The sequence below is a fragment of the Corvus cornix genome, chromosome 1A (assembly GCF_000738735.6).
Source record: "Corvus cornix cornix isolate S_Up_H32 chromosome 1A, ASM73873v5, whole genome shotgun sequence".
Classification (NCBI taxonomy): Eukaryota; Metazoa; Chordata; class Aves; order Passeriformes; family Corvidae; genus Corvus; species Corvus cornix.
Genome location: NC_047057.1, coordinates 69,751,073 through 69,766,808, shown reverse-complemented (window position 1 = coordinate 69,766,808; position 15,736 = coordinate 69,751,073). Strand labels below are relative to the sequence as shown.

The window sequence follows — 15,736 nt, the reverse complement described above, 5'->3', positions numbered from 1 at the left end:
AATTATGGATTTCTTTGAAATATATGTTACAACATAAAATGATTCTTTTGCTTCAGAACTCTGCCACCTACATTTAAGTTCAGATTTTAATCCCTCTGGATATTCTTGATCCATTAGTATTTCTACTTTGAATAGCCAGAAAACATACATTTACACACAAATGTTTGCACATATACACACATATATAGAAATTCACATAAACATACAGACACGTACATGAATACATAAATATATATCAATAATATATAATATATATAACTATATAAACCAGTATACATATATACAAACATTTTACATTTTGTGTAAGCCTTTGATGCTTTTTCAAAATGCAAACCACAAATTTGGAAGGTGTTGAACTGTGTCTGGCTACAAAGTAAAGCTCTGGGTCTGATACACTGCAGGTATTCGCTGCATTTTCCTTTGTAAGCAACATCTCAAAGGGAAGTGTTTAGTGTATAAAATGTGATGCAGTCATAACCATTTGGAAAATTTGGGTCCCCAAGCTCAAATGCACATGTATATTTCTTTACTGAAGTAGACCCACCAGGGTAGTTATTTACATTCACTTGAAATTTTAGGGCCTGAAGTAAGAAGATTCTAAATTCACAAAAAGCCATAACCTCAACATTAATGAGACTTTGCAATCCACCCTCTGCAACTGACACTGTGCAGATATTCCTCAGACCTATAATGAAGCATTCCTAAATTTGTTTTTGCTAAAGATTTTTCCATTGAGTAAGCAATTTCTTGAAATCATTAACTTTTTATAAAGGGAAGGAGGTACATTTTTCAAATATTCATAACATCCAACAAATATGTGTGCATCTAGAGCTAAATTTCTCTGTAGTTTATTTTTTTTAATAAGGTCTTTTCTACTCAGGGACACTCAATAAAGTTCATATGAATTGCTTAAAAGAGCAGGATTGCAAGTTAATGGTGTAGGTCGTATCATGGATGTTTTCATTCAGTCTATGGAGCTTTTCCAACCTAGAATAATGAAGTGTGATTTGCTTCAATTAGTGGCCCAAAAAATTATGGAACTCTAATGTAATAAGTTATAGTCATAAATATGCAGTAAAGAAAGTAAAAAATGAGAACCCTTTATTTGGTCTTTGAATCCTTGTTTACTTATTTTCTCTAACTTTTGATTAGATTGCTTGAAGAAGGTCTAAAGTTGGGGTCATTATAACTGCCCCTTATCCCAAGTCTGCACAGGAGTAATTATGTCAATTGTCCAAGCTATTCCCATTCACATTACTGGGATTTTTGTTACTCTTCTCTGATTCACCACAATCCACCTTCAGCACACTCTGGAGTTTAAGACACTGGGAGCTACTCGCATAATGTAAATTAATTGCACACTCAGTTCAGTACTCAGCTGGAAGTTCCTTAAGCATTCAGTTTTAACCAGACACACCTTGAGATTCTCAGTTAAAAAAAACAACAAAAAAATATTAATATTTTGCACATTTTTCTACCTGTTTCCAAACGTATTCATTCATAGACATGGGGATACCAGTACTTTTGACTTATGGGACAAGTCCACTATCATTATTAATCTAATTAGTAATAATGGTAAATAAATGGAAAATTAATTTTGAGCTGGATAATGACTCTATAAAACAAAAATTTAAAAAAAAATTCAGATGTCTGGCACAAAGGCAGAATTGGGGCTGTTAGGGTTGAAATGTAAGTTTTGAAATGTAATTCTCAGACCATATGTGCAGTTAAATAAGCAGCCAATTTTGATTGCCCTGATAACCACTTTATATGCACTTCATTTTGAAATCTGTTCAAAATGTGCTGTTACTGTAGAGAGGACTTTGTAAATTTTTTATACAGTGTGTAAAAGTTCTAGAATGAAATAACATTTTTTTATTGGATAAATTATTGAAACACCAAAATTTCCTTCTAAGGTTCTGCTGTATTTAAATATGTAGAGGGGGAAAAAAATTGGAAGTTGTTGACTGTAGTTCTTTTGGAATTTCAGAAAATGTAAAATTTCTGTAGGAAATTAATCTCTGTCTTCCCTTCTTTGGGACAAAAATCAATGTCATACATCTACACATGAAAAAAGAAAACTTCACATGAAAATATCCCAGCAGAGAAATAGTGTGGAAGAAGTCATCATGCATAGTATTCAGTATCACATCATTTAATGTTCTTACTCTTCATCTGCAATATGCTCCTTAGAAGTAGCTACCATAAAACCAAAGTGTATGGTAAAGTAGCTTCTATAAATATTTAGTACTTTGATAGTTTATCTAGAAATAGAATAGCATATTAAACAGAAATTGATCCGTTCCTCAAGATACCAATTCTCTTTATGGAATAGCATTTATATGTATGCACAAAAATATAGAAACTGTTGGTGGGTTTGGGTTTTTGGTTTTGGTTTTTTTTTTCTCCATCCAGAGAGCTGTTTCTCTTCTCAGGGGTTACTTTTGTGTATGTCTATTGCTTGTGCACTGCTCAGAAATTACCCTGCATAACTGTATTTATAGGCACAAAATTCCTTCTTCCAATAATACCTCTCCACTTGTGAAGAAGAAAGATGCTAAATTAAACTTTATTTAAAACAAATGCAAAATTGGAATGATATTTAGTATTAAGTACAAACTGTATATATATATATACATATATATATACACACACACACACACACACAGAGTAAAGCAGCATTTATAATGCTTCAGCTTTGTCAGTGTTACACATAAACCATACCATTGAGCAGTCAACCAGCTTCAGCCCAAAGGAGGATCTACAATTCTCAAGAGATGACAGTCAGCCTTTTCCTCCCTAGAACCTGTAGTATGAAAAGGAGTTGCTGTCCTCAATTATTAAAAAATACCCCAACAACTTACATTTAAAAGAATCTGAACCACCAAATATTTGGGGATATTTCATGTAATTCATTCCTGCTTTAGGTCTGCTCGAGGTAGCTAATGTGGAATTAGTAAGCTCAATACATTTTTATATTTATTTGTAATAATGACAGGTGTTAACAGTCTGGTCATGGATGTTAGACCTGAAAACAGAAAGTTCATCTTGGTACAATTTTTATTTTTCAGGCATGAAATGCATGAGTTAGAGAAATGGTTTTATGGGTACATAGACATGCTATAGTGCACTAAAAGGAGCATTTATTGGTAGAGAAACATGGAGAATATTTATAGGAGAGCTTCTGCTTGTTCAGAGAATGTATTTTAAGGTTTAATGAAGTGATATAACTATGCAGAAAGCCCATGAATTTTTATTTATTTATTTATTTTCCTGAACATAGAGTACTTGATATTTAAAGATTGTTTTCCTTCCTTCTGGGACACTTTTTTTTTTTTTCCCCTTTTTTTAATTCCCCAAAGTATTTCTGAGCTTATTCATCTAGAAACTCTTTTTTTTTTTTATATGGCAATATTAAAGATCTAAATTTACCATCAATAAGATTCCGTAGTTTTCACTAAATATATAATTTTGCAGAAAACTAGTTGCAGAAGTACTCAGTCCACAGGTGTCAGATTATGCAGCCTCCCACACAGTCTCTATTTTTAGGAGGAACATGGCTGTTTTCCAACTCTCACAGAGATGGGTAGGAGACAATAGTGAGGATAAATTCACAGAAGCACAAAACCTCAGAACGCTCGTGAATCACTTGGCTTCACGTTCCCTCAGAAGTTTCTTTACAGTGCTTCTACACTCCTGGAGTTCAGAAAAACCAATGTTTTGCCTTAAAATCAGTCTTTGATACCAAATTTGTTGCAGTTTTGAACAGGGTGCATTTTGTGGAAGATAACTGGACTTCAACAGAAATGATGCTATCTTTAGGAAACGATTGGCCTGTGGTGATTTCAGTGTAGCCAGACTAAAGCCTGGTGTTTGAGTTTTGCGTGGGTGCGTAGGGTTTTCTACACCCTCACTGGCAAGAACTTTATGGTAAGGTATTTCTGGTAAATGCTCTGTGTCTACTGCTTCCTTTTCTTTCCTCCTTTCTTTCTTATCAACAGAATAAAGTTGGTGACATGATTGAAGCAGCTAAAGCCATCTGCAGTGTCCTCTGCTTTGTGGAAACCAGAGACATTACTGATGCAGTCAGGAAACTCCGTGCATTGGTGAAAGCACAGGTAAAAGATGCATGCTCATGTCCTGTTCTTCTCTTCAAAACTGGAACTCGAATGGGTATCACTGGTTTTTTGATTGATCAAGTCCATTTTACTGTCTGGCTGCATATTTTCCCTTTGACAAGAGTTGGGTAGAGGCACTGTAGAAAAAGAATGTTGACCATGTGTGATGTGACAGAGGAGCAACAGAAGAGTTGTCAGGTGTTTAACTGGAACTCATATTCTCCTCCAGTTCTTTCTTGTTCCTACTCAGTGTCCAAATCTCTGCTTTGTCACATCACCCATTTACCAAATCATGTGATTTCAAAGTATTAGATTTTCAGATATTCAGTATAGGTTGACAATGATTTTAAAAAATTTTCCATAAATGTCATTTAAATCATGATTTTTTCAGATTGAAATGCCCCTGCTATTTATGCAAAAAAGTATCAGCATCATACAATCCTGATTTTAGCTGAAATACTCTTAGAACACTGAAATGGGTTTTCCAGGGATTTCTGTTTAATTGTAAACTGGGACTTTGGAGGGCAGTATCCATTCTCAGTTTGGTCATCAGCTGCTTTGGTATGACCTTAGACAAGTCAGTCTGACCTGATTTGTAGAAGTCCTGAGCACCCAAAGATTCTTCTGAAGTCAGCATCTTGGAGATACAGGTGCTCAGCAAATTTGAAAATCAAGCCATTAATCACTTGGACTTAGTCTGGTGTAAGTCTTGATAATTTTTTCTCACCCTAAGGAAATTCCCTTCTCGTACTTTTTTTTAAAAAATATGTTACTAAGGAATTCTCTTCTTTCCTTGCATGGTCTCTTGTCATTCTTTCTCACAGCAAATACTGTTTAGAAAAACATGCCAAACTGGATGGGATGCTTGCATTCAGACTATCACCTGCTTGCAAGACTTTTACCCTTTCTCTTTATTGTTGGTTTTGATTTTGTTTTTCCCATGGCTTGTAATATGCATAAGAACACTGTGGACTGGAAGAACCAAGGCAGCTCTAGGGTTTTTGGTTGGTTGCTCAGACCTGACCAGCTGACTCACTTAAGTGGCTTCTCTTGCTTCCCTCCTAGTTCATGATGCACTGCAAATCTTGCTTCTATATTATCCTAAATCTTTTAATGTCTGCTTTGGCATCAATTATTAGAAGTCACTACTGGGGGTAAATTCCTGCATAAATGAGTCTGTGTTGGCTCAGATTTTATCTGGCACGATGTGGGATCATATGGAAATAAAAATATCTCCCCTTAAGTAAAGTTATTCTTGGATATTATAGGGCAAATACCATAGAAAAAGAGATGAAGGAAGAAACAAGAGATGAATGTGATTTGCCTTTCAGTTAAACGCCACACTCTTTTAGTGGTGCCAGGATAATCAATGTCTTGTCCTTCAGAAAAGTGTTTTGTCAATCCAGAATCTTTCTTAAGAGGTAGACAAAGAGCTGGGTCCATGTAAAAGATAGAGAGGACAGTAACAGAACTTTCCTTTAGAAAGGAATTAGAGCAGAAGAAATGTGTAGGGACTAATTTTTTAAAAGATTTTTTTTTGAGGGAAAAAAAATTTAGTGTATTTTTTTCTTTCAGTGTTCAGGTCAGCCCTGTGAATCCAATGTGTAAACTGGCTCCTGTAACCAGCATATATATCCTGAGTAACCCTTGGTCCATTTGCAGCCCCATCCTCTCTGAAGTTGAGCAGAGAAATAGGTGCAGCGGTCAAAGAGACAAATGAGTTCCTATTAGTGTGGCTCATCCTAAGTCACAAAACCCCACATGCCGTGCAGAGTTACATAATGGGATAAAAACAAAAGAGTACAGGCCATCTTTTCCAAGTCTTAGGTTTTTTGTTGATGTTCATGTTTGCTTCTGCTTGTCTTCAGAGTCACTGTCATGCAAATACTGATTTTATTTTCAAGATGAAGTGGCTATTAATGGGCAAATAATTAAATTATGAGCTGATCTATCTTGCTGTAGAAAGAAACAAACAAAAAACCACTGCTCCAAATGTTCCATGTTTGCCATCGTTCATTCTCCGCCATTGTCAAATTTCCAACTCCACTGTATAGACTGTCTCCAATATATACAGGTTCTCCTAAAACAACTTCCACGTTCTCCCTCACATGAGGGAGTAATACACCTCCCTTTTTCCCTTGTACCTATTTAGATTATAAGCCCTTCAGAGCAGGGAACGCCTCTCCTTATCTGTGTGTACAGTCTCCAGCACAGCAGAGTGCTGGTCCTGGCTGTGATCTCCAGAGGCTACAAATGATAAGTGGGGATGATAATGATACCGTTTGCTCGTCTGTAATGAGCAAAATCACACTGTTCCCTGAGTAGCCTCTTCTGAATGTTAAAAAATTGTGTCTTGATTGAAAAGCCTTAAATATTTTTCTGTCCTCGTGTTCAGTAAGAAGCTGCTTCACATATCTCTTGAAAACTACTGACCAGATTGTCACTCACGTTTTAAAGTTTTTAAGTTATTGAGGTTTTGTTCTCTTAACGCTGCCTTTCAGGCTTGGTTAGCTGAGCTGGTTGTCTGTCCCTTGAAGCCTTCCTGTAAAAGCTGCCTGTGACCTTGACTGACACCCCTCTCCCTCTGACTCCCTCTGTGCTGAAGCAGACCTGACTAACAACTGATTTCAAACAAGTGGAGGAAAAAAAAGAAGGAAAAAGCCCAACTATTCCTGCACCAGCAATTGCTGTTGCTGGCTTTTTACTCCTTTGAGAAATAGCTGGTAGGACAGTCAATAGACCTCAGCAATCTAGAAAAGGTTTGGCTTTGATTCCATAAAAAACCTCGTCTTTCTCAGCAGATGAACTATAAATGTCATAAAAGCAGTAAAATATATTCCTGTATGTTTTGTAACTTGAGCACTGTCCCATTTTACGAAAATAGCCATTAGACATTATATGCAACTACCTCACACAGAGAATAGTATATAAATATAACAAATCAGATTGTGTCTCTATCAATATTTATGCAATTCACCAGCTTTCCTGTCTGTAGCAACAGATGTATTTAAAATTAGTACTCAGCAGCCAGTTGTTTGATGGAGTACCAACTCCTCCAAACCTCTTTTTGATTTGAACTCATACTGAATTGTAGGATCATTTTTAATGTGAATTTTGGGTACTGAAAAAATTATTAAATGCTGCAATATTTTTTTGCCATATTGCTTGAATTACTTCTGTTATGTTCATCAGTGTAGCACCAAAATATTTTGCTAGGTGGAAGCGAGCATTTTTTCAGTTAAGCAGGTAAACTGCCCCACAGATTAAGAGGCATTTTTGAGGCTACCTGTTACATCTCAGGTGCTGCAGCATTACATATTGGGTAAGGAAGAAGTGCCAGAAAAAAGTTCTAACTACTTTTTCACATGGTTTCCTGATGCTTTAGTGTAATATATGGTGTGGGTTTGTGTGGAGTGTTTTTGTAACACGTCCACGTGGCACATGTGCACATAAAGCTGTAACTTACACAGGTTGCCAGTATATGTTTGTTTATACCTATCTGTGCACGTGTGCTCACCCACTTGGAGAAAAAAAACCTGAATGTGCTTCTATTTAATTCTGGTTTTAAAAAAAAAAAAAAAAGCACAGAAACTTACTTACTTTCAATCTTCTGCCTTTAATTAAATTGTACTTATTACCTCCCTACTGCTTCCTCACTGCCAGTATTATGCATTCCTGTAACGTGGTTAGGAGATTATGAAAGCAACTGGCACCAATGCTAGTTTCTTCTTAACTGATTGCCTCTCTTTGTAAATGTGATTATTTCAGTCTCTAACCAACCTAACCCTGTGATTTTAAAATCCATTCAGGGGAAGCTCTGGGCCTGACGCACAATTAATGTTTTTCACCTCTCCTTTTTTTTTTTTTCCCCACTCTTTTCTTATAGCAGCTCACAAAAAGTCCTAGGAGATCAAATCCTGCCAGAACAGGCACTAATCCACTATATATTAAGCATGCTATACTATGTTGAAATCATAAATACTGTTCCAAAAGGTTTTTTACTTTCCAAAATTTGAGAGAACTGAACAAAGGTCTCTGTTCCCATTTGTCTCACTGCATTATGAAGATTGTGAAAACATAATTCTCAGCCTGGATGTTGCTTTTCTCCCCTCAAGTAAGCATTTGACTACTTCTGTTCATCTTCACCAGACAAATGCTGGCAGCTCCAAGCTGGGTGCCAGAGGGAGAATGTACATCCAGCATTGTATTTCTTCTGCCACCTCTGCATGCATTGTAATTCTTAAGAAGCATCATGCTGAATACTTATGTACTAACATGAAGCATTCTCAGCCCACTGTAAAGGGATTAATGACTGTAAAGGGCAGAAAACCTTTCAGGGACGTGGGTGCAAGCAATGCAAGCCACAGGCAATACTGAAATGCAGAATTAACTTTCAAGTCTCTCTGGCCAAGAGTTGCTACTTATTTTTGTGTCACTTTGGTAGATGCAAGTCTGATCATAGATTCATAGAATATGCTGAGTTGGAAGAGATCCACAAGGATCATCAAAGTCCAACATCTGGCCCTGCACAGGACACTCCAAGAATCACACCATGTGCCTGAAAGTGTCATCCAAATGCTTCCAGAACTCTGTCAGGCTTGGGGCTGTGACCATTTCCCTGGAGAGACTGCTCCAGTGCCCAACCACCCTCTGGGTGAAAAAGCTTTTCCGGATATCCAACCTAAACCTCCCCATACTCAGCTTCATGTCATTCTCCTGGGTCCTGTCACTGATCTCCAGAGAGAAGACATCAGTGCCTGTCACCTCCCCTCATGAGGAAGCTGGAGAGCACTTTGAGGTCTCCCCTCAATATTTCCTGTTGGCCACCTCTGGTCAGCTGCCTGCTCGCAGGCCCTCGAAGAGCACAGCTATTTTCACTGACTTGGCTCAGGAACACAGGTGAAATGAAGGGTACTTGAGTGGAGACTTGCTGCTCCTCACCTTTGAAAGGATGCTGAGACTGCCCTTGTGGGCTTCACATCTGATTGTGTAAGGCTTGCAAAGGGATGGAGAGGGAATTCTTATCTCTGTTGTGCCACTGCGGAGGCTGAGAAGGTGTGTGCACCTCTAATGTTGATAAGCGCTTCTTTGCATCTTGACATGCCCAAATACTGTCAGAAATCAGGTCTTAAGCAGCTTGTCTGAGGTGGTAGAGGAAGCAGGTCCTGGTGCTCTGAACCCCAGTCATGTCTTGTGAAATCGTAATGTTAAGATAAATCCTTCCCCCTTTTCACGGTATTTTTCATGAGTGCTTCTCTTGAAACCATTATAACTGCTACCTGGTCTTTTCTGAAGTGACTGATTACTTTTTTTCCTGTCTGGTTTTGTCTTTATAGAATTCTCTTCAAAGTGTGGAAACACCAGGCAAAGGTAGAGTGTTATTTTTAAACTATTTTAATTCAAGATGTATCATCAGAAAACACGTTTTTATATTTGTTTTACTAAACTGTTAGAGTGGGCATGTTGCAGATGTTTACATGTTTAGGTGTATTATAAGGTAATTATGATAAGCTAAAATTGAAGTGATCTAAAAGTGTAAATAAAACAGCATTTCCACAAAATAATCTGGAGACTCAAATATGGAGAATGAATAGTAGAGTGAAAGACCTGAGTACGGGTGGTGGTGGTCATAGTAGTTTTCTTTAATCACAGCTTTCCCTGTGGAGAAAAGGGAAAATAATGATCTTCATGGAAGCCTGAAAAATTATTTTTATGTGTGACTTTTCCACCTGACTCCAATAACTTCCATTCCTCCCTCCGTAAGCTTTAGTTCTTTGTGGTCTTTTGTTGTATACATAGTGTCTTGTCTGATGATAGACTGTCATAAGAAGAGTAGGTTAATTAACAGTAGTGGACAAAATTACAGACCCTGCCTTTTTAAACTCTCTCTGGCTCAGAGATGCCCAGCACGGTCAGCATGACTGTGAAGCACCGCTCAGACCGAGGCATGCGCAGGAGTCTGCTCTGCCGTGGGTTGGATTCCAGGAGGGAACAGCCACATCAGGGCTCCTGCCACATCAGGTGCTGCTCCACCCCTCTGGCTGCCCAAAATGCAGCTGGGGATGCTGCACGGATACCATCAAAGGGCCCTCCAGCTGAGCTCTGGCGTGGGCTGTGGAAGGGTTGTCTCTCTCCATTTTCTTTGAGGAAAAAATTGGCCTCTGAGATGCTCTTCTCCTCTCTTTTCTCTGTTTGCTTTTCTCGATTGCAGTGTGCTCAGAGAGGCAAAATAGGTGAATCAACTGCAATGATTTCAGCAGCCTTTCAAACACACAGGTGGTTCAAATGCAGGTTTCCAAATGCCAGGCTTGTTTCAGCATTGTTCAACTTCATGAACAGCAGAGAAAGGAAACAGCAATTAAATTTGTAAGCTGCCAGGAAAAGTTAAGCAGCTGTAGGGCCAGGAGAGTGGGGGGAGAACAGGCAGGTGCAGAAGGGAGAAGGTGGTAAATGCAGCTTACCTTTTTCCTTGGATATAGTCCCTTATTGCCTGCATTTTTTTAACACCCTTAATGGCAGCTAATTGCTCATGTTAAAAACAATCAATAGTTACTAATAAACATCTATCTTAGCAATATCTTCCTCCACACACTGTTCAGAAAATGTAATTGGAATGGATTTAAAACACTCCTCTGCTTACAGATGTTTCCAAATTTGAACTTCATTGAATCAGCAGATCTCTCAAGGAAAATCTCATTTACTGAGTAACAGTGATGGCATCAGTGTTTACTCCCTACTTCTCTGTACCTATTTATTTATGCCAGGAAATCTTCAACTGTGCAGATTTCTCTGTTTGTTTTTGGCACGCCCTAATTTCATAACAGTTGCAGAATCCTTTTGTTAGTGTAATATTAGAAACTGCAATTTACTGATTGCAAGTCAGAACTTGACAGGCCATTAGTCATTCTGTGGAGAAGCCTACATTCAAATTTGCCCAAGATAAACAAATTTCCAATTGCCCTTTTCCAAGCAGTGATACACATTTCATGTATGTGCTAACATGCTACATGCCTTACATCTGCACCTACTAAATAAACTAAATAGATTAAAAGTCAGAAAAATAATTAAAGTTAGGCCAATGAGCTAGCATGTCAAAGCTGGTGTTAAGAACATGTCTGAGAAAAACCAGCTGTGAATGCAATGACCAAAACTGATCTGCAGGAACCTAGGTCTGAACTCCCAGAAGTGGGGAAAGCCATACTACATCTTCTCTTTTGGGCATCACAAGTTTTCCTTAGTCCCTGTCTGCTCAGTGCTCACCTTCATGATAATGCCATGGCCTCTCCCATCCACTGATCTAGGGACACTAACCTTGAGAGGAATCTAGATGATATTTTCACCTGCTGAAGCTAGAAGTAAAAGACAAAAATGTGGTGGCTTGTAAGTTCCTGCCAAATTCACCTTTGTGTTTCCTTTTCCACCTCATTTGCTTCCCACCCTTTTTTTGCTTCGTTATGCTTAGCTGTCTAGGATTGCAGGCATGCAAAAATCTGCAAGCCTGTGACCCAAAATTAAAGGAAAATCATAGCCTTAGCTCAGTGCTGTTAAATCTTTCCAGATCTCTGGGAACCTAAAATCCATGTGCTGGGCTTCCTCAAGCAGCACATTTGCAGACAAAGTCAGAATTGACAGCCGAGGAAGAGACAGACTGGATTTCCCATTTGTACTGTTCCTTTCTGTCCCTTGTATGTATTCATGTTTATCTTGAAGAAAACAGGATCAGATTTTAACAGCAAGAGCAGCAATCTGTTACTCCAATTAATAATTTCTGTTTCCTTTCCCCTTTTTTCCCCAAGAGATGATTATTACTCTGAGTATCGTAAGAGTTTTCTTTTTTTCCATTATATCTTCTCTCTACCACAAAAGAGAAAAAGATAAAGGATACTATTAAAATTAAAGCCTTACTTAAAAATTTGTTTAGAAACTGTGCTTTAACCTTGCTCTTTAATAACAGATTTTCAGAGGTTTATTATTAGTCATTCACCATGGACCAAGCAAGTCAAAGACTATATTCAAAATATCTAGCCTTGATTTAGTGTTGCAATAACTGCCTCTATTAACAGTGTTATCTCTGGAGAACAATTTATGCCACTGCTGTGAATAAAGCAGTACTTATCCATGTTATGCCTAGGTCTGGATCATGTTCTTTTTCCTCTCTATGAAGTCCTTAGAAGATTATACTAAAGTTTTAGTGCTCAAAATTTTTTCTTTATTTCTTGTTAAACGGGAGGAGCTGTAGGCATTTCTAGACATTGGTACCTTTCTGCAGCATCGAGTGTTCATAGAAAATAAAGATTATTACGTTAATAGAGATTTAGCATTGGAGTTTGCTGCAATCCAGAGTATGAAAAGGCTGCAGGCTGGTACAGAACTGAGCCTGTGTGTGGTTCTCAAAAGCTGATGAATGAGTGTTTATTCCGTGTCTACAGCGTTGCTACTTCGGGCAGGGATTTCACCAGATCAGACATAATAAACAGCTTTCTGAATTTGATCAGTAGTTCTCTGGGACCCATCCAGAAAGTCTGGTATGCACCAGGAACTGATGATGTTGAATCACCAGTCTTTTCCAACTGAATTGCTGGAGTTGTTATCTTTTCGAGTGAATGCAGAAATGTAATGCTTATAGTACATGTAATGTAGTCATCATTACATTTAAGAGAGTAAAGGTTCTCTAACTGTGCTTGGGATTTGATAGTTGCTTCTCGACCTGATAATAAAAGCATTCCCAACAGAAAGGCTTTCTTTAAAAAAAAGGGAGGAAAGGGGAAAAATGAAATGGTTTTTGCTAGGGTTTCCTTTGGAGCTGGAAGATTCACTTTCTTCTTTTCCTAGCACAAACTCTTTTTGTTTCACAATACGGAAAAAAGGGATTTTTATTGATTTCATTTCATTTCATCTCTCTGCGTGTCTCCTGCATTGTTTCCAAACCAGAGCATGGCTCTTCAGCTCTGTTGCTGTGTTGCATCCTGATCTGTCAGCCCTACAGCCAGAGGCTTTTTAATCAAGAACAATTTTTAAATAGCTGCAACCCCCCAGTTCTTCACAAAAAGTAGACAAAGACATTATAAATCATATAGGAGCAGAGATATTTTTGATACCAGGACAGCAGGAGATTTTTAAGTTGCTTTCAAGGCATAATCCACAGAATTCTTCAACTATTAGGATGAAACAATCCAGTAAATATTGGTGCTTGGAAACTGCATCTGATCATTATATGCATTACAGCCTTTTCATGTTTTTCCTCTTTCTTATTGCAATAGTGATCTAATTAATGCTGCTTAGCACTTTACCTAAAGGTCAAGTCGGTTTTTTTCTGTAGTTTTGGTTTTGGGGTTTTGTGTGTGTGTGTCCCAAACTGTATTCAGGATCTTGCCCTTCTTTTTTTTCTCTGAAGTTGGAAAGAAAGAATCAACTCAATTTTTCAAAATTATTTTTAAGCTGTCAAAAGGGCCATAAGCCTTCATTCCAAATTCTGTTCAACCAGATTTTTGTCATGTTTTACCCAGAGAAAATGTGTACAGGTCAGAGAGAGTGTTTAACATGTATTGAACTGACATCATCTGCTGGTGCAGTAACAGCAAAGTCCCTGCTCTGTTGGAAGATCTGGCACTAAAATAATATGTGAGTTGTAATACTGGACTGAGAAGAAAAACATAAGTGGGTTTCTGTGAGGAATAAGCTATTACATTCCTTACTAAATCTTGAAGGCACCTGCAGGTGTATTCATTAACACTTTCAGGATTGTGACCATAGTTCTGTTTCTCACTGAGGGTAGAATTTATTCCTTCAGAGTTTCTGTACATGGAACGGGAATGTGTCAGAAATAAGCATATCTGGCAGCTGCGGTTAAAGTTCACTTCCCTTGTTCTCATCTCATTTCTGCAAGTCAGATTTTTCCTCACCTTCAGTGAGAAGCTGATGGCAAATAATTTCACACCAGAAATAAATCACGAGGTTTGAGTTGTGAGATTATTAATCTTGGTCACAGTTCACTTTGCAACGTGGTCCATTCATGGCCTCTTACCTACTGGGTATGCCTGGGACACCTTTCTAGAAAATAGGTTTTGACATAACTGAATGTACGAATCTGCTGTAGGAAGTCCATGGCCTGTGCTATGTAAGTCAGTGAAATAATACAGTCCTTTCTCAGCTGAGATTTATTAATCATAAAAGGCATAAAAAGCAGTAAACTTCATGAATGGTTGATTTAATTTCAGCCTACCATATCCTATTCAGCAGCTCATTAAAATACAGTGAAAAAATGCTGATCAAGTTTTGTGAGTAATGGATGTTTACAGACTACCCAAGATGTTTCCCTCTAATTCAGTTAATTGCTACTGGTCCTAATGACTGAAGAATGGGGGTTGGAAAAGGGTTGATTCTGGCACAGAAAATGCAGACTGTTTTACAACTGAGAGCTAGCAAAAGTAAGAAAATGAATGTTGAAAAAATTCCTGGACCTGCAGACCAGGTCATACTTGGACATTTGCTTAAACCTGAGGAACTCTGTTCCTGAAAATATCTTCATTCTGTATGTCCTAATAATTAGATAAATTATGCTGAAGGTGAAGGGTGGTAAATGGTGAAAATACTAAAGAGGATAAATAAAAAGGCAATTAAAACCAAGTGGTAGACAGAGAGCGTAGAAGGACCAAGTTTTTTTAACCTCTTGATCTCTAAAATGATTCGGTTTTCATATGCAGAAGATGATTACAACATTACCAGGTGTAGTACTCTAGCCAGTCCTTCATACATGCCATAATTTCCTTTCAGTATTTTCAGAAGCAAACCTCATTATATACCAAACTATTTCAATTTTATGTGTATTTCTATTGTTAATAGAATAATTAACATTTGTCTGTTATAAAATGAAGATAAATATTTTCTTTGCACTGTTTGCAATGTATTTTGTGACTCAGTAGTTCTGGGTATTTGCTGGTTTAAAGGCAAAAGGTATCAAAGAAGGAGAATGAAATTCCTGAGTGAGAATAGGGGGTTTTTGGACACATTTCTGTCAGGAAACTGAGATAGCTCAGTCCAGTGAATGGTGGTATCTGTATCTGTTGCTGGCCAGTAGTCCTGCACATGTCCCAAGTACAAAAAGCTAACAGGAGTCTCAGGCTTCCTATTCCTGGGTAGTTTCTTCTTTTTCTTCTCTTTTTTTCTTTCAATACACACTATTAGCTGATAGATGGCTGCTGACTTCAGTGGCCAGACAAGTCCAGGGAGTACGTCAAGAACTGTAACGGGTGGTGAGACTATGTTCTTGATCGTGTAGGAAAATGTGAGTTAGAAGGGTAAAAAAATGAGAATTTTGGGTCCTCCTCTTGGAAGAAAAATCAGCCTGATCTTGGAACAATGCAATATACTCTGACACTTTCTCTCTCAACTTAGCCCATGCTTGAGAAATGAGTGCTCTTAACAGCTCTCTTCACTTGATGGAGGCTGCCAGGACTGGGGATTTTAATTTACACTGGCAATCAGGCAATCCCAAACTGCTCCAAAAATAGAGAGGAGAGATGGGTAAAAGCCAGTAATTGCAAAAAAAAAAAAAAAAAAAAAAAAGCACTGGTATAAGTTAGGGTACAGCCTGCATTTCATATATGTTTGTATAGATA

General features: G+C 37.9%; 1 protein-coding gene across 2 annotated transcripts in view; it reads left to right on the top strand.

Moving 5' to 3' along the window:
• The window catches only part of PIK3C2G (phosphatidylinositol-4-phosphate 3-kinase catalytic subunit type 2 gamma), a 190,635-nt gene that overhangs the window by 33,962 nt on the left and 140,937 nt on the right, over nt 1-15,736 (top strand). For both annotated transcript variants that reach the window (XM_019288624.3, XM_010404187.4), the window contains exons 10-11: nt 4,002-4,118; nt 9,455-9,488. In XM_019288624.3, coding sequence (XP_019144169.2) covers nt 4,002-4,118; nt 9,455-9,488 — 151 coding nt within the window. The remainder of the gene's footprint in view (nt 1-4,001; nt 4,119-9,454; nt 9,489-15,736) is intronic.